We start from the raw sequence: 17,686 nt of genomic DNA on the forward strand, positions 1-17,686 counted from the left end.
TATTTGTTTAGCACATTTGCTTTCTCCTCATCACTCTCCACATATTTGTTCCCAGCATCTTTTAGCCTAGCAATTCCATTTTTTATCTTCCTCCTTTCACTAATATATCTGAAAAAATTTTTATCTCCCTTTTTTACATTTTTAGCCATTTGTTCTTCCGCCTGTGCCTTCGCCAAACGTATCTCTCTCTTGGCTTCTTTCAGTTTCACCCTGTAGTCCTTTCTGCTCTCCTCTTCTTGGTTTTTTTTATATTTCATGAACGCCAACTTTTTCGCCTTTATTTTCTCAGCCACTAGGTTGGAGAACCATATCGGCTTCCTTTTTCTCTTGTTTTTATTGATTTTCTTCACATAAAGGTCCGTAGCCATTTTTATCGCTCCTTTCAGCTTAGACCACTGTCTTTCCACTTCTCTTATGTCCTCCCATCCTAACAGCTCTTTCTTCAGGTACTTTCCCATTGCATTAAAGTCCGTACGTTTGAAATCTAGGACTTTAAGTATCGTGCGGCCGCTCTCCACTTTAGCCGTTATATCAAACCAAACCGTTTGATGATCGCTACTACCCAGGTGAGCACCCACTCGAACATTAGAGATACTCTCTCCATTTGTGAGGACCAGATCCAATATCGCTTTTTCCCTTGTGGGTTCCATCACCATTTGTCTGAGCAGAGCCTCTTGAAAGGCATCCACAATCTCCCTACTTCTTTCCAATTCCGCAGACGGAACATTCCAGTCCGCATCCGGCAGGTTGAAATCTCCCAACAGCAGAACCTCCTCTTTCCTTCCAAACTTTTGGATATCCACAATCAGATCCTTATCAATTTGCTGCGATTGAGTCGGAGGTCTGTAGACTACACCCACGTAGATAGAAGTTCCATCTTCTCTTTTCAGAGCAATCCATATCGCTTCTTCCTCTCCCCAGGTCCCTTGCATTTCGGTCGCTTGGATATTGATCTTTACATAGAGAGCTACTCCTCCACCTTTATGACCATCTCTGTCCTTCCTAAAAAGATTATATCCCGGTATGTTTGCATCCCATCCATGTGATTCACTGAACCATGTCTCTGTGATAGCAACAATATCTAGATCTGCCTCTAATATCAGGGCTTGCAGATCATGAACTTTGTTGCTTAGACTGCGAGCATTTGTGGTGATTTACTTCTCTCTATTGTCAAATTGGCTCAGGTTTATTGAAACTTCTTTCAGTTCCTCTGTATTGTCTTCCTTGAAAATTATGGTATAGGAGATCTCTTTACATCTTCTTCAGTAAAGACTGAAGCAAAGAATTAATTCAGTCTCTCTTCTATGGCCTTATCTTCCCTGCAGTTTAGGGCACATAGGCTGGACATCACTAGGATCCAGTAGAGACTGGCTTACTTCCTTGGGTGATAGCAGAGTGCCCCTTTTGCTTCTTGATGATCTAATGTCCCCACAGGCTTTCTGCTTCTGATGTACCTGAAAAAGTTTTTATTATAAGTTTTTGCTTCTCTGGCAAGTTTCTCTTCATATTCTCTTTAGCCTTCTTTATCAATGCCCTGCATCTAACTTGCCAGTGCCTACATCTATCAGAAGATAGAGAAGAAATTCACCACCTCTGTTTTAGCAGACTTTCCAGCGAGAAACATAGAAATATGATGGCAGATAAAAGCCAAATGGCCCATCCAGTCTGCCCATTCGCTGCGTCAACTATGTCCTCTCCCTAAGAGATCTTGAGTGACATAGTGTGAATTCTAACAAGACAAGTATAATTAAATTTAGCTTAAAAGGAGTCTTTTTAGTGTTTTTCCCAGAGCTCATTCCTTTTGCTGCCATCGGTTTTGGTGCTCATCAGCATACCCCAAAGACAGAGAAGACTGGAATCCAGAGAATGTGGTGGGGTGGATCAGGATCCAATTGCACAGAAACATAAGCACCAAAAAAGGCATGCTGAAAGTGAATATAATGGACAGAAAGATTTCCACCCCACCATGATATTCACTGCCCAGGGCTAACACTGATATCACATTTTTAAAAGCCACAGGCCATCAATGCATGATTATAGTATGACTGACTCCACTTTTCTGTGTCGGCTACCAACTCCTGTTGAACCAGAAAAGGAAAAAAGAATGAGAGGAAAACTTGGGAATTGTACTTACACAAAGAATTATGGTTCTTTCAGCATCAGCTTTGTAAAGAAAGGAGAAGGCTGATATCTCCACCAGCTTCCAGTATCATCCATGCACCAGATTAATAGCTTGTGGTTGTACATTTGACACCTCTGCCCTAGAGTAATCTGCAGGCTAAGTAGGTTATAAGCTATGTTTGGTTACCTTGGATGGCAAGGTTTAAATTTTGGATTTTTATTATATATTGATATTTTGCCTCAGCTGACTCTTCCCTTAGGGAGGAAGTGTTGGATATTAGGGCTCCTATTTAATGAGTTTAACTTATTATATTGCATATAAATTATTTTAAAATAATGTATATTTTTATGATTGAATTTTAATATATATAAAACTACTCTTGAAAAAAATATTTAAAACTAGTCTAGAGTGGTAGCATTTGATAAAAAAATTTTTTAATGAGAAATTAAGTCTTAAATAATAAAGAATGAAGGTTTTTTGATCAATGAGAGAAACCACATGCCACAATTCCCTTTCAGACAATATCATCATTATCCTGGGAGTGGCAACTCTGAGATCTTTTCCTTCATTTCTAAATATTACCATTGGAATTAATGGTTCTCTGTTTTCAGTAGATTAACCTTTTTGTGGATCTATTTGATAGTGGTTAATCTGTTCTCTTGTTTTGTACTATTTTGATGCATAATGGGTCCACCCATCCCACTAACCCTAAGGCCTGATTGGCCCAGGTGCCTAGAGCCTGGATTGCAAGTAACTTGGTTTGCAAGTGTTTTGCAAGACAAGCAAAACATTTTATTAAATTTTAACTTGATAAACAAGCAATATCTTGCAATACAAGTACAAATAATATACACACATCACATCATCACAATTGAACTGATGGTTCTTCTCTCTCTGACGCTGCGGGAGTGTAGTGACTGTTCTAAACGAGTGAGGTCTTGCAATACGAGTACATACAGTATTTTGTATTAAAGTTTTTGGGTTGTGGAATGAATCGTCCGAGTTTCCATTATTTCTTATGGTGAAATTCACTTTGATATACGAGTGTTTTGGATTACAAGCATGGTTTCGGAATAAATTATGTTCGCAAACCCAGGTTTTACTGTATTTCAAAATCAGACATGCCTTCCTTTCTCTATCCTCCTCTTCCCAAAGCCCGTAGAGATTTAAAGGGCTTCGGGACTGTTTCCACGCAGCAACCGCTAGTGCGGCTTTGTAGACAAGGGGGTATGTGTTCCCTTGTGGAGGAGCAGTCTAATGATTAATGCTGTGGGCTGAGAATCAGACGAACTAGGTTCAATTCCAAATGCAGTTCCTTGTTACCCCCTGGAGGCAAATCACTTAACCTTCACTGATCCAAGTACAAACAACCTGTGAAGCCATTGGGTAAAAAGAAAGTACTCATAAAGGTGGTATATCAAATGCAATACACAGTACATCTAAAACTTTACTCACTTGATGATTATATTTAAGTACAGTGAAATGTAGTAAAACTGCTAAAAAATTCACTGGTCTTACTTTCTCTTGAGCTTTCTTTTCTTCTGCCTTCAAGCGTTCTTCTTCTTCTCGCAATTTGTCTAACCTTTCCAATTCCAATCGAGCTTCCTCACGCTCTTTTTCAAGCTGCTCCTTTTCTAGTTTATGCTGTCCATTGTATGCAAACAGAAATAGAATGTAAATAGATTTTTAAACTAGGATTTTAATCTTTGCTTTAGAGAATGACACGGGGACAAATTTGTTCCTGTCCCCACAGGAACTCAATTTCCCCGTCCCGTCCACATGAGTTTTGTCCCTGTCCCATTCCTGTAAGCTCTGCCTTAACTGCACAAGCCTCAAACATTTATGATTTTAAAGTGTTTGAGGCTTGGGCAGATGAGAACAGAACTTGCAGGAATTGGGCAGGGACAGGAAAAGAACTTACTGGCACAGGATGGGAAAATGAGTTACCTTGGGGACGGGGAAAATATTTGGTCCTGCGTTATTCTCTACTTTGCATTACGTTATTCTCTACTTTGCATTACATTATATTCTCTACTTGGCAGGTCTAATTAAGAAAACTGGATTCTTAGAAAGTTGTGAGACCTTTATTGGATACACATTAAAATGATCTTGTGGATGACCTTTTGAGTCCTATCTTCAGATCTAATTACATGATTTCAAAATCATTTGAATATCAATATTTCCTATAGATGTTTTGTGTTAGTCCAGTAAAGGTTATCATAAACTGCTAAAGAATCCCAAAATAAATATATAAAGAAAAAATGCAATCAATATGTGTAGCTTAAGAAGGCTTATTTTAAGTTTGTTCTTCAAACACAATATAGACTAGTTTGCAAGGTGGGGATATTTAATCCATTTCATTGTTATAAATATAATATTACAGAAAGGACATTTATAAACATGATTTGGCCATTTACAAAGGCCACATGCTCTTGGACATTGATCAAAGAAAGAACATAAGACTAGCCATACTGGGTCAGACTAATAATCTACCTAGCCCAATGAAAGATTAGGTTCTTACTTTTGCTAATCTTCTTTCTTGTAAATTCACTCCCCTCTTACCTCAGGACTGCCCTCAGATCTCCAGTTTGTGCAAAAGCAGACAGCGACACCTGTAGAGGACATAGACAAAAGGAAGGGGTATGACGACACTCTCCAACAAATAAGTCAAATCTGCTCATAACATGAAAAGTCACAACAATCATGAACAACTGAAACAGGTTATTAAACCTGAAAGAAACTGTGCTACAAGGAGACACAGCCTGCACTAACAGAGGGGGGTGCCACAACTAGGGACCCCCAAGGCCAAGTGCATAACACATTCAGATGGAACTCTTAGAAAGGCTGGACAAGCAACCAGAAATCCAGCTTACCAATATTAATTAAGGCAGACAATTGGCAAATCAGTAACTCCCAGGGTGGGTTCCAGGAATAAAGTGTGGATTTTACAAGAAAGATGATTGGCAAAGTAAGAACCTAATCTTTTATTCTTGTACAATCCCGTTCTATTTCTGAACAAGTGGGATGTAACAGAGCAGTTCCGTAGAGTCAGGATGGGACTGTTGAGCCTGCTGCCAAAACAGAGGAACCAAAGCAGTATCAATCCTGCAAAACTTGGTAAAAGTATGCAAGGAGGACCAGGTAGCAGCCCTGCAAATCTCCTCCAGAGAGATCAATGACAATTTCCAAGAGGAGGAAACACCTCTAGTAGAATGAGCCCTCACAGAAAGAGGGGGCATCTTTCCGGCAGCAATGTAGGCAGATGAAATGGTCATATGGATCCATCTTGAAATGGTGGCTTTCAAGTGCCCTTATGGACCCACCAGTACGAACAGGTGGTTGTAAACTCAAAACTCATTCGTGACCTCCAAGTACTGCAACAAAAGCCTACACACATCCAGTGACCGCAACATTCAGTCCGGCTTTCCTGATCCGGAGGGAATAAAAGTAGGCAGCCGGACCTCCTGGTTGATGTGGAAACTAGAGACTACCTTCAGAAGAAGGAGGGAACAATGCACAGAAACATGCTGGACTCTGTAGTATGAAAAAAAGGATCTCTGCAGGATAAAGCCTGAAGCTCAGAAACCCTGCGGGCTGAAGCAATGGCCACTAGGAAAACTGTCTTGGCAGTGAGATCCATTAAGGATGCCTGCTCCAGAGGTTCAGAGGGTGAATGAGCCAGCAATCAGAGAACTAACTGAGATTTCAAGCCAGACAGGGAAGCCCCAATACGCCCCTAAGATACTAGACAACTTCTGGATGAGCGGCCAAAGAGCTAGGTGCTTAGGACCCAAACAAAACCGATGATATGAACCCTCAGAGAGCCAACAGCCAGGTCCTTTTCCATTTCATCTAGAAGGAATGCATAAAACAGCGGTACCAACAGCAAAGTCAGATCCTCGTGCATCTGGATACACCATGATTCATAACATCTCCAAGCCTTCACATAGGCTGCCACAGTAGACTTCTTATTACAGTGCTAGAGAGTTTGTTTGTATTCGTACATTGTATTTATTAATATGTCTAAGTATTATCCTCTGTACCTATTTTAATTATTGTAAATCATTTACAAATCGGATAAGCGATTTAATCAAATTTTAAATAAAACTTGACACTAGTTATCATGCCCAAAGAATAGCCTCTGTGGACTAAGGCCACACGCTCAATAGCCATGCCATAAGAGCAAAGTGGTCCGGATCCTGGAGCTCAATTGGGCCCTGCTTAAGGAGAAAATGATGACAGGGAAGCCTGAGCCCCTAATCAGGCTGCAGATGAACCAGGTCAGCATACCACGATTATCGCAGCCAGTCGGGCACCACGAGAACCACCTGACCACTGTGCACCTTGATCTATCCCAGCAGATAGAAACATATAAACATGATGGCAGATAAAGGCCAAATGGCTCATCTAGTCTGCCCATTCACAGTAATCATTATCTCTCCGAGAGATCCCATATGCCTATCCCAGGCCCTTTTGAATTCAGACACAGTCTCTATCTCCACTACCTCGTCCAGGGAACTACATCTATGGTCACAACCATGAACCCCAGGACCAGGAGGTATTGCCAGGCTGTCAAGACTGGAGTCTTCCAGAAGGCACGTATCAGCAGGCGAAGCTTCATCTGGTGTGAATTGGGCAGAAACACCCTGTCCTGTGGTGAAGCATACCCCCAGAAATTCCAAGTCCTGCATCAGCACGAGTTGGCTCTTTCAAAAGTTGAGTACCCAGCCTAGGTGCTGAAGCAGCTGAACGACCTGGCGCACTGCCTGACACCCTGCGGACTCCAACTGGGCTCGGATGATCCAGTCATCCATGTACAGATGGACTTAAATTCCAAGATTCTGCAGGTGGGCTACCACTACCACCATCACCTTGGGGCAAGGCTGCAAACTGGCAGTGCAACTGCAGAACATGGAACCTCAGGAATTTCCCATGGGGATATGAAAATAGGCCTCCATCAATCCCAGGGAAGCTAAGAATTCTCCAGGAGCCACTGAGGAAATCACAGACTGCACCATTTCCATCCTGAAATGGGGAACTTAGAGGGCCGCATTGACCATTTTGAGGTCCAAGATCAGCCTCTCTTTGGCACAATAAAGGAAATTAAGTATGTGCCAAAGCACGAGTCGTGATCTGGGACAGATTTTATGCAATGTCCAGCAACCTTTGGACAGTGGCCTCCTCCTGGAAAGAGCTCTGACAGGGGCCAATAAACTCGAGTTTGTAGCCATCTCAAAGAATATCCAGGACCCAGCAATCAGAAGTGATAGCCAAACAATATATCAGGAAGACTGAAAGCTGCCCTCTGATCTGCAGAGGAGCAGCCAAGAGCCTGGCGTCAGAAATGTTTCTTGGGAGTAGATGCTGGGCGGTTCCCTGTTGACTGTGGATGCCAGAATCCACCAAACAGCTGTTTGGCTGACTGACAGGATCGCTGCCCTGAGAAGCCCCCCATAGTACAGATGGGAATGTCTGGAGGAACGAAAGCTAGAATGTCCCGGACCTCTAGAGATCAAGGCCTGCTGTTGGGCAAGGACTTGGGTTTACGGTCCTGTACACTAGCCATGAGGTCATCCAGATCTTTACCGAACAGGTAATTACTCTCTAAAAGGTAATTTATTCAGGGTCACCTTAGAGGATGAGTCACTGGACCACTGCCGGATCCACAACATCCTAAACGCCAAAATAGAGGATTCCAAGAGCTTGCTCCCCACGCTGAAAAGATCATACAAGGTATCCACCACATAGTCCACACTTAAAATTAAAAAGGGAGAGATCTGGAAGTACTATTGTGACCGGATCATGGCGAGCTTTGAGTGGCAAGCTCTGGCCACCAAGGAAGCAGCTGTGGCTGCTATCAACCCAGAGGTCGCAGAGTCAAAGAGTTGTTTGAGGACAAATCAAACCTATGGTCCTGTAGCACAAGCCCCCATCCCCATCATTATGGACAGAAGTGCTCTTGGTAGTCTGTGTCACCAGGGAATCTATTACTGGGGGTTGCAAAACTCTGGTTAAACACGTCTGTCAGAGGACCCTCCGGCACCTCCCAGGTCCGAGAGCATCTTTGCTATGTCCAGATGATCAGGAAAGGATGAAGACTGCAGCTTCTTGGTAAGCATAAGAGAGCATAATGCTGCTGTTGACTGCCAAATCTCCAAGCTTAGTTTCTGGAGGGATTCAGAAACTAGACCTATCAAAGTTGAGGGCCCAAGATCTCCGCACCTTGGGATCCTCATCTAGATCTGGAACCTCTCCTAGATCCAGATCTTGAAGATCTGTGAGCGCCGCTACATCCCTCGCAGTAGTAGTGCCTGCCTGTGTAAGCAATGGCATCTTTAGGTCGACTTAGCCAGCCGTGTCATCAGCCAGTGAATTGTCCCTGGACAACACAGGGAATTTGGATTTAAGACCCGTGTCCTGGGAAGAGGGGACCCCCCCAAAGCCAGCAAGGATGCCAAAAGATATGCAAATAGCGCCTTTTTCTTGGCCAGAGAAGCCTGGAATAGCATTGTAGGAAATTCCATTGGAAATCCCTCATCTGGGGCAGCAGCTGGCTCCTAGGAACTCTGGTGCTTATGGAGGACATTTTTGCCTTTGACACTGAATTACTGCTGTGTTTTGCCAGGGCTGCAAGTGTGCTGTCCCTGGGGCCCAATTTCAACCTTTTGAACTGGCCCTGGCTGGAGTGAGAGGCAGGGATAAGTAGTGGCATCCCCCATGTCTATCTCAATAGTAGACAACTGAATTTTCTTCTAGGAACTTGTCCAAACCTTTTTAAAACCTAGATACACTAACTGCTGTTAATACATCATCTGACAAGAAGTTCTAGAGCTTAACTAGGAGCGTCTCCTAGAGGAAGATTCTCAAAACTTACTGTGCCCTTAACGATGGTCGCTAAACCTGTTCCAGCCAGTTTAGCATTCATGTATCAAAAAGGCTCACTGTGGTCTTTTTTGAGCTTTATCTCCTATCTCATGACTTTCTAATTTCCTCAGAAGTCTTTCATGAGGCACTCTGCCAAGTACACCTGGAAGGATCTTAGGTGTCAGAGCCAATCATGGTCTTAGGCCCCTCTCAGTGCATCCCTCCTGCCAGGAGGCAAAGGTACAGGGGGTGTGTGGAGGGGTATAGGGGTGTTGGACTGTGTCAGCCTTAGCAGGAGGGGTCCTATCTTTGGAGGGGGCATGGGGAAGGGAATCGGTGATTGGGAGAGAGGAATCTTGTGTATTGTCTGTAGAATTAGAAAAAGTTCAAAGAAGGGCAACCAAAATGATTAAGAGAATGAAACTCCTCTCATATGAGGCAAGGCTTAAGAGGCTAGGTCGATTCAGCTTTGAAAAGAGGCTGCTGAGGGGGAATATGATAGAGGTCTACAAAATCTTGAGTGGAGTAGAACAGGTACACGTGAATCGATTTTTTACTCTTTCAAAAAGAATAAACACTAGGGGAATATTCTTGGTAAAATCCAATGGACCGTTGTCGCAGCTGTTATTGTAATGATTTAAAAAAGACGAGTTATTCTACAAAAAACTGTGCATGCAAATGAGGTTCACAAAGGGTTGCTAAATTTACATGTGATGAGTCACTGGTGTTAATGATTGGCACATGTGCAGAATACTCCACATAAAGAGGCTTAAATGTGCGCATGTGCTGGGAAAAGCAACACATGATTTGCAGGATTTCCCTGCAATAAAGCAACAAGGGGAGATGCAAGTATGAGCTTGCAGCAAGCTTGCATAAGACACACCTTTAATACACGTGCTCAAGAACTGTGCTTTTGATTTTCCCCTCAAAACTATTATAATTTATGTGAATCTTGAATTTTTTTAATGTCAAACTTTATCATTAGCCACAGCCAGAAACACATGAGATACGCCTATAATACATGTGTTTAAAAAGCATGCTTTTGTTCCCCTTCCCCCCAAAACTACTATAATTCATGTGAATCCTGTAATTTTTTTAATGTGGTAGCTCAGTCTGCTCCCTCCTCACTGTCCAGAGAATTGTGGGTGAAGTATGATGAAGCAGGGAAGGGGAGATGCTGAGTGGTAGGGAGGGGGGAAAGAAGGGCAAGAGAGGGAGAATTTCTGGACATGGGGTAGAGGGGACTGGGGAGGAAGGGAAAGATGCAACAAAGGGGTGGAGAGGGACCAGAAAGAGATAGATTTGGAGAATGGGTATGGAGTGGGGGAGGGTCAAGAGAGGGAGAAAAATGTTGGATATGAGGCTGGAGGAAGAGAATGTGCATGGGGGAGAAAGCGCAGTTACTTACCGTAACAGGTGTTATCCAGGGACAGCAGGCAGATATTCTCACATGTGGGTGACATCATCCACGGAGCCCCTGTATGGACAGCTTTAAAAGTGTATCACCACTTAAAAAACTTAAGAAAGTTAGCGAACTGCCCACACACCGCATGCACGAGTGCCTTCCCACCCGACGCTCACAGCTCCTCAGTTCTGTAAGCAAGCTAAGAAGCCCTCAAGGGGAAGATAGTGGGTTGTGAGAATATCTGTCTGCTATCCCTGGATATCACTTATTTTTGGAGTGCAAGAGCCTTCTGTTTTATTGGTCATGTTTTAAGTATTTCTATAAGGATATGCTTCGCAAATTTGAACCGTAACCTGATAGCACAGTTACTTACCGTAACAGGTGTTATCCAGGACAGCAGGCAGATATTCTCAACATATGGGTGACATCAACCACGGAGCCCTGATGCGGACAGTTTCACAAGCAGACTTGCTTGAAGAACTTTTGGAAAGTTTGAGACTGCTGCACTACGCATGCGCGAGTGCCTTCCCGCCCGACGTAGGGCGCGCTTCTCCTCAGCATCTCCTCAGTTCAGATAGCTAGCTAAGAAGCCAACCAGGGGACATAGGTGGGTTATGAGAATATCTGCCTGCTGTCCCTGGATAACACCTGTTATGGTAAATAACTGCTTTATCCCAGGACAAGCAGGCAACATATTCTCAACATATGGGTGACCTCCAAGCTAACCAGAATGGGATGGTAAGAATGTTGGCAATTCAGGAGAATACATTTTGTAATACTGCCTGGCCAAAGTGGCCAAAACGTCTGGAAAAAAAATCCAGACAATAATGAGAAGTAAATGTATGAACCGAGGACCAAGTGGCAGCTTTGCAGATTTCCTCAATAGGAGTAGATCTAAGGAAAGTTACAGATACCACCATGGCTCTAACTTTATGGACTGTGACTCAACCCTCTAGATGTAGTCCAGCCTGAATATAGCAGAATGAGATGGAAGCATCCAACCAGTTGGAGATGGTTCACTTTGACACTGGATGTCCCAACTTGTTTGGATAGAAAGAGATAAAAAGTTGAGAAGATCTATGTGACTTAGTCCTTTGTAAGTAAAAAGCCAATGCACGCTTACAGTCCAAAGTATGAAGAGCTGTTTCTCCAGGGTGAGAATGAGGCTTTGGAAAAAACACTGAAAGTACAATGGATTGATTGAGATGAAATTCTGAAACAACTTTTGGTAAGAATTTAGGATGAGTACGGAGGACCACTTTGTCATAATGGAATACTTTGAAAGGAAGGTCTGCTACTAAAGCTTGCAGCTCGCTGACTCTTTGAGCAGGCGTGAGAGCAATGAGAAAAACCACTTTCCAGGTGAGATATCTCAGATGAGCCTTAGACATTGGTTCAAAAGGAGGCTTCATCAATCTTGCAAGAACCACATTGAGGTCTCAAACCACTGGAGGCGGTTTGAGAGGTTGTTTGACATTGAAAAGTCCTTTCATAAATCTGGAAACCACCGGATGAGCAGAGAGGGTTTTCCCATCTAATGGTTGATGGAAAACAGCAATTGCACTGAGATAGACTCTAATGGATGTTGATTTGAAGCCTGATTGAGATTGAAACAGGTAATCCAGAACTGAAGACAAGGAGGTGGACTTGTTATGAAGGTGGCACCACACAGAAAATCTAGTCCATTTCTGGTTGTAACATTGCCTGGTGATAGGTTTCCTGAAAGCCTCTGAAATGTTTGCAACAGATTGAGAAAACTGTGAGATGTAGAGACTGCAGGTTGGGATGAAGGAGAGATCCTTGGCTCTGTGTATGCAGAGATGGAAAAACTGGTAGAAGTAGTGGCTCCCTGCTGCTGATTTGAAGTAGAAGGGAAAATCAAGGTTGTCTGGGCCACCGAGGAGCTGTCAGAATCATGATGGCATGTTTGTGTTTGAGTTTGACAAGTGTCTTGAGAATCAGAGAGAATGGAGGAAATGCATACAGAAATTTGTTCGTCTAGTCCAGAAGAAAAGCATCTGCCTCCAGACGGTGAGGAGAGTATATCCTGGAGCAAAACTGAGGCAGCTTGTGGTTGTGCGGAGATGCAAATAGATCTATTTGAGGGGGTCCCCGCTGAGAAAAAATGTGGTGAAGAAATGATGAATTGAGCATCCATTCGTGAGGCTGTAGAAGACGACTCAATTTGACCGCCAGAAAGTTTTTCTCTCCTTGAATGTAGACCACTCTCAGAGAGATGTTGTGAAGAATTGCCCAATGTCAAACCTTCTGAGCCTCTGTGCAAAGGGGAAGGAATCCTGTACCTCCCTGCTTGTTGACATAGTACATGGCTACTTGATTGTCTGTACGAATGAGGACTACTTGATCGTGAAGAAGATGCTGAAAAGCTTTAAGAGCATTGAAATTTGCTCTGATTTCCAACAGATTTATGTGACTCCGACGATCTGTGATTGACCAATGACCTTGAGTATGGAGACCATCGAGATGAGCCCCCCAAGCATAGATCAAAGAATCTGTTATGAGGACCTTCTGATGAGGGAGCGTTTGAAACAGTAAACCTCTGGAGAGATTGGAAGAAAGCATCCACCAGTGGAGAGACTGTTTGAACGAAGGAGTCAGTGTAATGTACTGAGAGAGAGGAATGGAAGCCTGCACCCATTGAGACGCCTGAGTCCACTGAGGAATTCTGAGGTGAAATCTGGCAAAAGGAGTCATGTGAACTGTAGAAGCCATTTGACTAAGGAGATCAATCATGTGTCTCACTGAGAGTGAAGTGAGGGGCAACACTTTGTGGCAAAGCTGTATGAGAGTATCCTGATGTTGTTGAGGAAGGAATGCTCTAAGTTGCACAGCGTCCAGTACAATTCCAATGAACTGTAGAGTTTGAGAGGGTTGTAGCTTGGATTTTGGAAAGTTTATTTCGAACCCCAAACTTTGGAGGAACCAAATAGTCCGTTGGGTCACTACAATAACCCCCTGATATGTTGAATCTTTGATGAGCCAGTCGTCCAGATACATGAAAACCTGAAGACCATGGCTGAGCAGAGCTGCTGCTACTACCATTAGGCACTTGGTGAAAATTCTGGGAGACGAAGTCAGGCCGAAAGGTAGCACTCTGTATTGAGAAACTTGCGGAAGGCTGGATGAATGGGAATGTGAGTGTAAGCCTCTTTGAGATCCAGAGAGCATAAGCAATCATTGTGATCCAGAAGGGGTATAAGGATGCTAGAGGCAGCATCCAAAATTTTTATTTGACAAGAAATTTGTTGAAAGCTCTGAGGTACAAAATAGATCGTAGATCTCCCATCTTCTTCGGGACAAGGAAGTAACGAAAGTAAAACCCCATGCTCTGCTGTTCTAGAGGAACTTCCTTGATGGCACAGAGATGAAGCAGAGCTTGAGCTTCCTGAAGAAGAAGGGTGAGCAGCGACGAACTGGAAGGACACTCTCTTGGAGGGAGATCTGGTGGAATCTGAAGAAATTGAAGAGTAACCCTCCCTGATTATTGTGAGGACCCAGAGGTCGAATGTAATCAGGTCCCATCATTGATAAAAATGATGGGGACGACCTCTGATGGGAAGAGGGGAAGACAGAGGCAGAAAGATTGATGTTATACTCTGTATTAGATGGTCTAAAAAGGCTGAGTGGACTTGGGTGCAGCAGGAGCCTGAGGTTTACGCTGCTGCTGTTGTTTCTTAGGAGGTGGCCTTGAATAAGGTGCTGACTTCTGAAGATAGCGCCTCTGATAAGATGGAGGAGGCCTATAACTCTTAGTAGTGGAAGGCTTCGGCTTCAGCCTAACTCATGCTCAGATAAGCGCTTTGTAGCTGCCTCAATAGAGTCATCAAACAATTCATTCCACTGACATGGGATATTGGCCAATGGTCTTACAGATTCAGATCCATATCTATGGTGCGGAGCCAGGCTAGACGGTGCATAGCCACCGAGGAAGCAGTGACTCTGGAGGACATTTCAAACACATAATATGTAGCCTGAACCATATGCATTCGAAGTTGACTCAGAGTGTGATGCATATGTTGAAACTCTGGAAGTTGATGTTGAGGTAGATACTTGAAGAAAGTAGGCATGGTGTTGACCCAATGCTTCAGATAAGAAGTGAAGACAAAATTATAGTTTAAAATTTGATTTGTCATCATAGAATTCTGATATAGCCGTTGGCCAAATTTGTCCATGGTCCTACCTTCTTGGTCAGGAGGGATTGTGGCATAAACTTTGGCAGGATTGGTTCATTTCAAAGAAGACTCCATGACAAGAGATTGATGGGACAGTTGAGACTTCTCAAATCCTTTACAATGAACCATCTTATAATGGGATTCTAGCTATGCTGGCACAGCAGGGATAGAATATGGGGTATCCAGATTTCTCTTAAAAGTCTGAGAGAGAATGCCATTCATGGGTAATTTGAGATAATCCCTAGGAGGATTAAGAATACCCAGTTCTTCCATATACTCCTTAGAGTATTTTGAATCAGACTCCAAAGCAATGCTGAGATCTTTACTCATTTGGCATAGGAACTTAGTAAAGGACACCGGATCAGAAGAGGGGTGGCCCTGTTGAGGTGAAGGTGAACAAGAGCCCTTCGAAGTACCCTTCAAGGCAGAGAAAGAAGGTGAAGCCTCTCTGGAGTATTGAAGCCGAAGATCTGAATCCATAGGCAAAGATGCAGATAAACGTTCACTTCTGGAATGAATAGGAGAAGCAGAACATTTTCGTTTTAAAGAACCAGCTGGTGAAGAAAACTTCACAGGCGAAGAACTCGACTGGCGAGAATGCTGTGGCTCCACAATAGGTTTCCTCAACAAAGTAGTTGGTGGTCTCGAAGAGTCTCGATGTCTCAATAAATGAGGTCTGTCTCGAGAAGACCACCTAGGCCTCGATGAATGTCTCGACAAATGATGTGAAGAGGAACTGTGCCTAGAATCATGAGGCAGTGATCGAGTCGAATCCAGCCTCGATGAAGAATGTCGAGGAGTCCTCACCCTGTGCCTCGAAGAAGGCAATACCTTATGTTGATAGGTAGGACTGGATGTTGGAGATCGAGGTCAAGACACTTGTAAGGACTCAGCTCTAGAGAATGACACGGTGACGGTTTACCCGCGGCCACCGCATTTAAGCCGCGGGTCACCGCCGAAAACGGGGAAGAAAACTAGCAGTCGCTGCGGTGACGGGGACAAGGCCATTCACCGACCGCGGAAACGGTGAACAGGTTTGTCCCCGCGGGCCAATGTACCCCCTTCTAGGAACCGCTATTTACCGTATTTTCACGCATGGTATACAAAAGTTTTAAAACATAGTTCCCACCCCGCCCGACGCCCGATTCACCCCCCCAGCAGGACCGCTCGCACCCCCACCCCGAACGACCCGCTCGCACGCGCTCCCACCCGCACCCGCGATCGGAGCAAGAGGGAGCCCAAGCCCTCTTGCCCGGCCGACTCCCCGACGTCCGATACATCCCCCCCCGGCAGGACCACTCGCACCCCCACCCCGAAGGACCGCCGACTTCCCGACAATATCGGGCCAGAAGGGAGCCCAAACCCTCCTGGCCACGGCGACCCCCTAACCCCACCCCGCACTACATTACGGGCAGGAGGGATCCCAGGCCCTCCTGCCCTCGACGCAAACCCCCCTCCCTCCAACGACCGCCCCCCCCAAGAACCTCCGACCGCCCCCCCAGCCGACCCGCGACCCCACTGGCCGACCCCCACGACACCCCCACCCCTCTTCCCCGTACCTTTGTGTAGTTGGGACAGACGGGAGCCAAAACCGCCTGTCCGGCAGGCAGCCAACGACGGAATGAGGCCGGATTGGCCCATCCGTCCCAAAGCTCCGCCTACTGGTGGGGCCTAAGGCACGTGGGCCAATCAGAATAGGCCCTGGAGCCTTAGGTCCCACCTGGGGGCGCGGCCTGAGGCACATGGTCGGGTTGGGCCCATGTGCCTCAGGTCGTGCCCCCAGGTGGGACCTAAGGCTCCAGGGCCTATTCTGATTGGCCCACGCGCCTTAGGCCCCACCAGTAGGCGGAGCTTTAGGATGGATGGGCCAATCCGGCCTCATTCCTTCGTTGGCTGCCTGCCGGACAGGCGGGTTTGGCTCCCGTCTGTCCGGCCAACTACCAAAGGTACGGGGAAGGGGGGTGGGGGGGTCGTGGGGGTCGCCAGGGGGATCGCGGGTCGGCTGGGGGGGCGGTCGGAGGTTCTTGGGGGGGGCGGTCGTTGGGGGGAGGGGGGTTTGCGTCGAGGGCAGGAGGGCCTGGGATCCCTCCTGCCCGTAATGTAGTGCGGGGTGGGGTTAGGGGGTCGCCGTGGCCAGGAGGATTTGGGCTCCCTCCTGGCCCGATATTGTTGGGGAGTCGGCGGTCCTTCGGGGGGAGGGATGTATCGGACGTCGGGGGGGGGGCATCAGGCTTTCAGGATGGGGACAGACCTTCAAGGGGGGACAGTGCAGGGAAGTCAGGGAATTTATATTAATTAATTTTTTCTCTGCGTGTTTTGTTTTTGTATAGTTATTAACTAATATTTAACTAAGTTTTAAAGTTTTAAAGAATGTTTCCTTTATACGTAAATAAAGAAAAGTGAATGGGATTGCAGTGGCGGTGACGGGGCAGTGAATGGGGTGGCAGTGGCGGTGATGGGGCGGTGAAGAGGATGGTGAGACGGGGACGGGGCGGTGACGGGGATGGTGAGACGGGGACGGGGCGGTGACGGGGATGGTGAGACGGGGACGGGGCGGTGACGGGGACCAATTTTTTCACCGTGTCATTCTCTACTCAGCTCCTTGTATAGAGTGTTCAGATTTATCTCAAGGTACTCTCAAGGACTCAACTCCTTGTATAGAGTGTGCAGATTGATCTCAAGGCACTCTCAAGGACTCGACTCCCTTAATACTGCTGAGTGCTCAGGCTGGACTGCAGGAAGCAGAGTCGAGGCAGGAGTCAATTTGGCAAGCATGTTACCAAACTCCTGATACAGAATAGTTTCCAACATATTCTGCAAAGCCGGCACCAAGACCACTGAAGCTGGTACAATTGGTGTGGCTATGGACTCCGAGGAAGATGATCTCGAGGAAGAGTATTGCCTTGATTTTGAGACATGCTTCTTGGGTCTTGAAGCGACCGGGCCCACTAAGGTCGCTGTTGGAATGGCCTGTGACTCCTGAAGGGTTGGCTTGGATAGCTTACATGATGGAGACATTGAGGATAACGGCCCCTCCGTAGAAGATTTAGCTGACTTTCCCGAAGATGAGGACTTCCCCATCAAGGAAGGCTTGAGCGAGGT

The 17,686-nt window shown here is 45.5% G+C and overlaps 1 protein-coding gene across 5 annotated transcripts in view; it reads right to left on the reverse strand.

The window, feature by feature from the left end:
- The window catches only part of DYDC1 (DPY30 domain containing 1), a 104,988-nt gene that overhangs the window by 76,734 nt on the left and 10,568 nt on the right, over positions 1-17,686 (reverse strand). For all 5 annotated transcript variants that reach the window (XM_033943645.1, XM_033943647.1, XM_033943644.1 and 2 more), the window contains exon 3: positions 3,641-3,766. In XM_033943645.1, the coding sequence (XP_033799536.1) occupies positions 3,641-3,766 (126 nt within the window). The remainder of the gene's footprint in view (positions 1-3,640; positions 3,767-17,686) is intronic.

This window comes from Geotrypetes seraphini, chromosome 4 (assembly GCF_902459505.1).
Source record: "Geotrypetes seraphini chromosome 4, aGeoSer1.1, whole genome shotgun sequence".
NCBI lineage: Eukaryota > Metazoa > Chordata > Amphibia > Gymnophiona > Dermophiidae > Geotrypetes > Geotrypetes seraphini.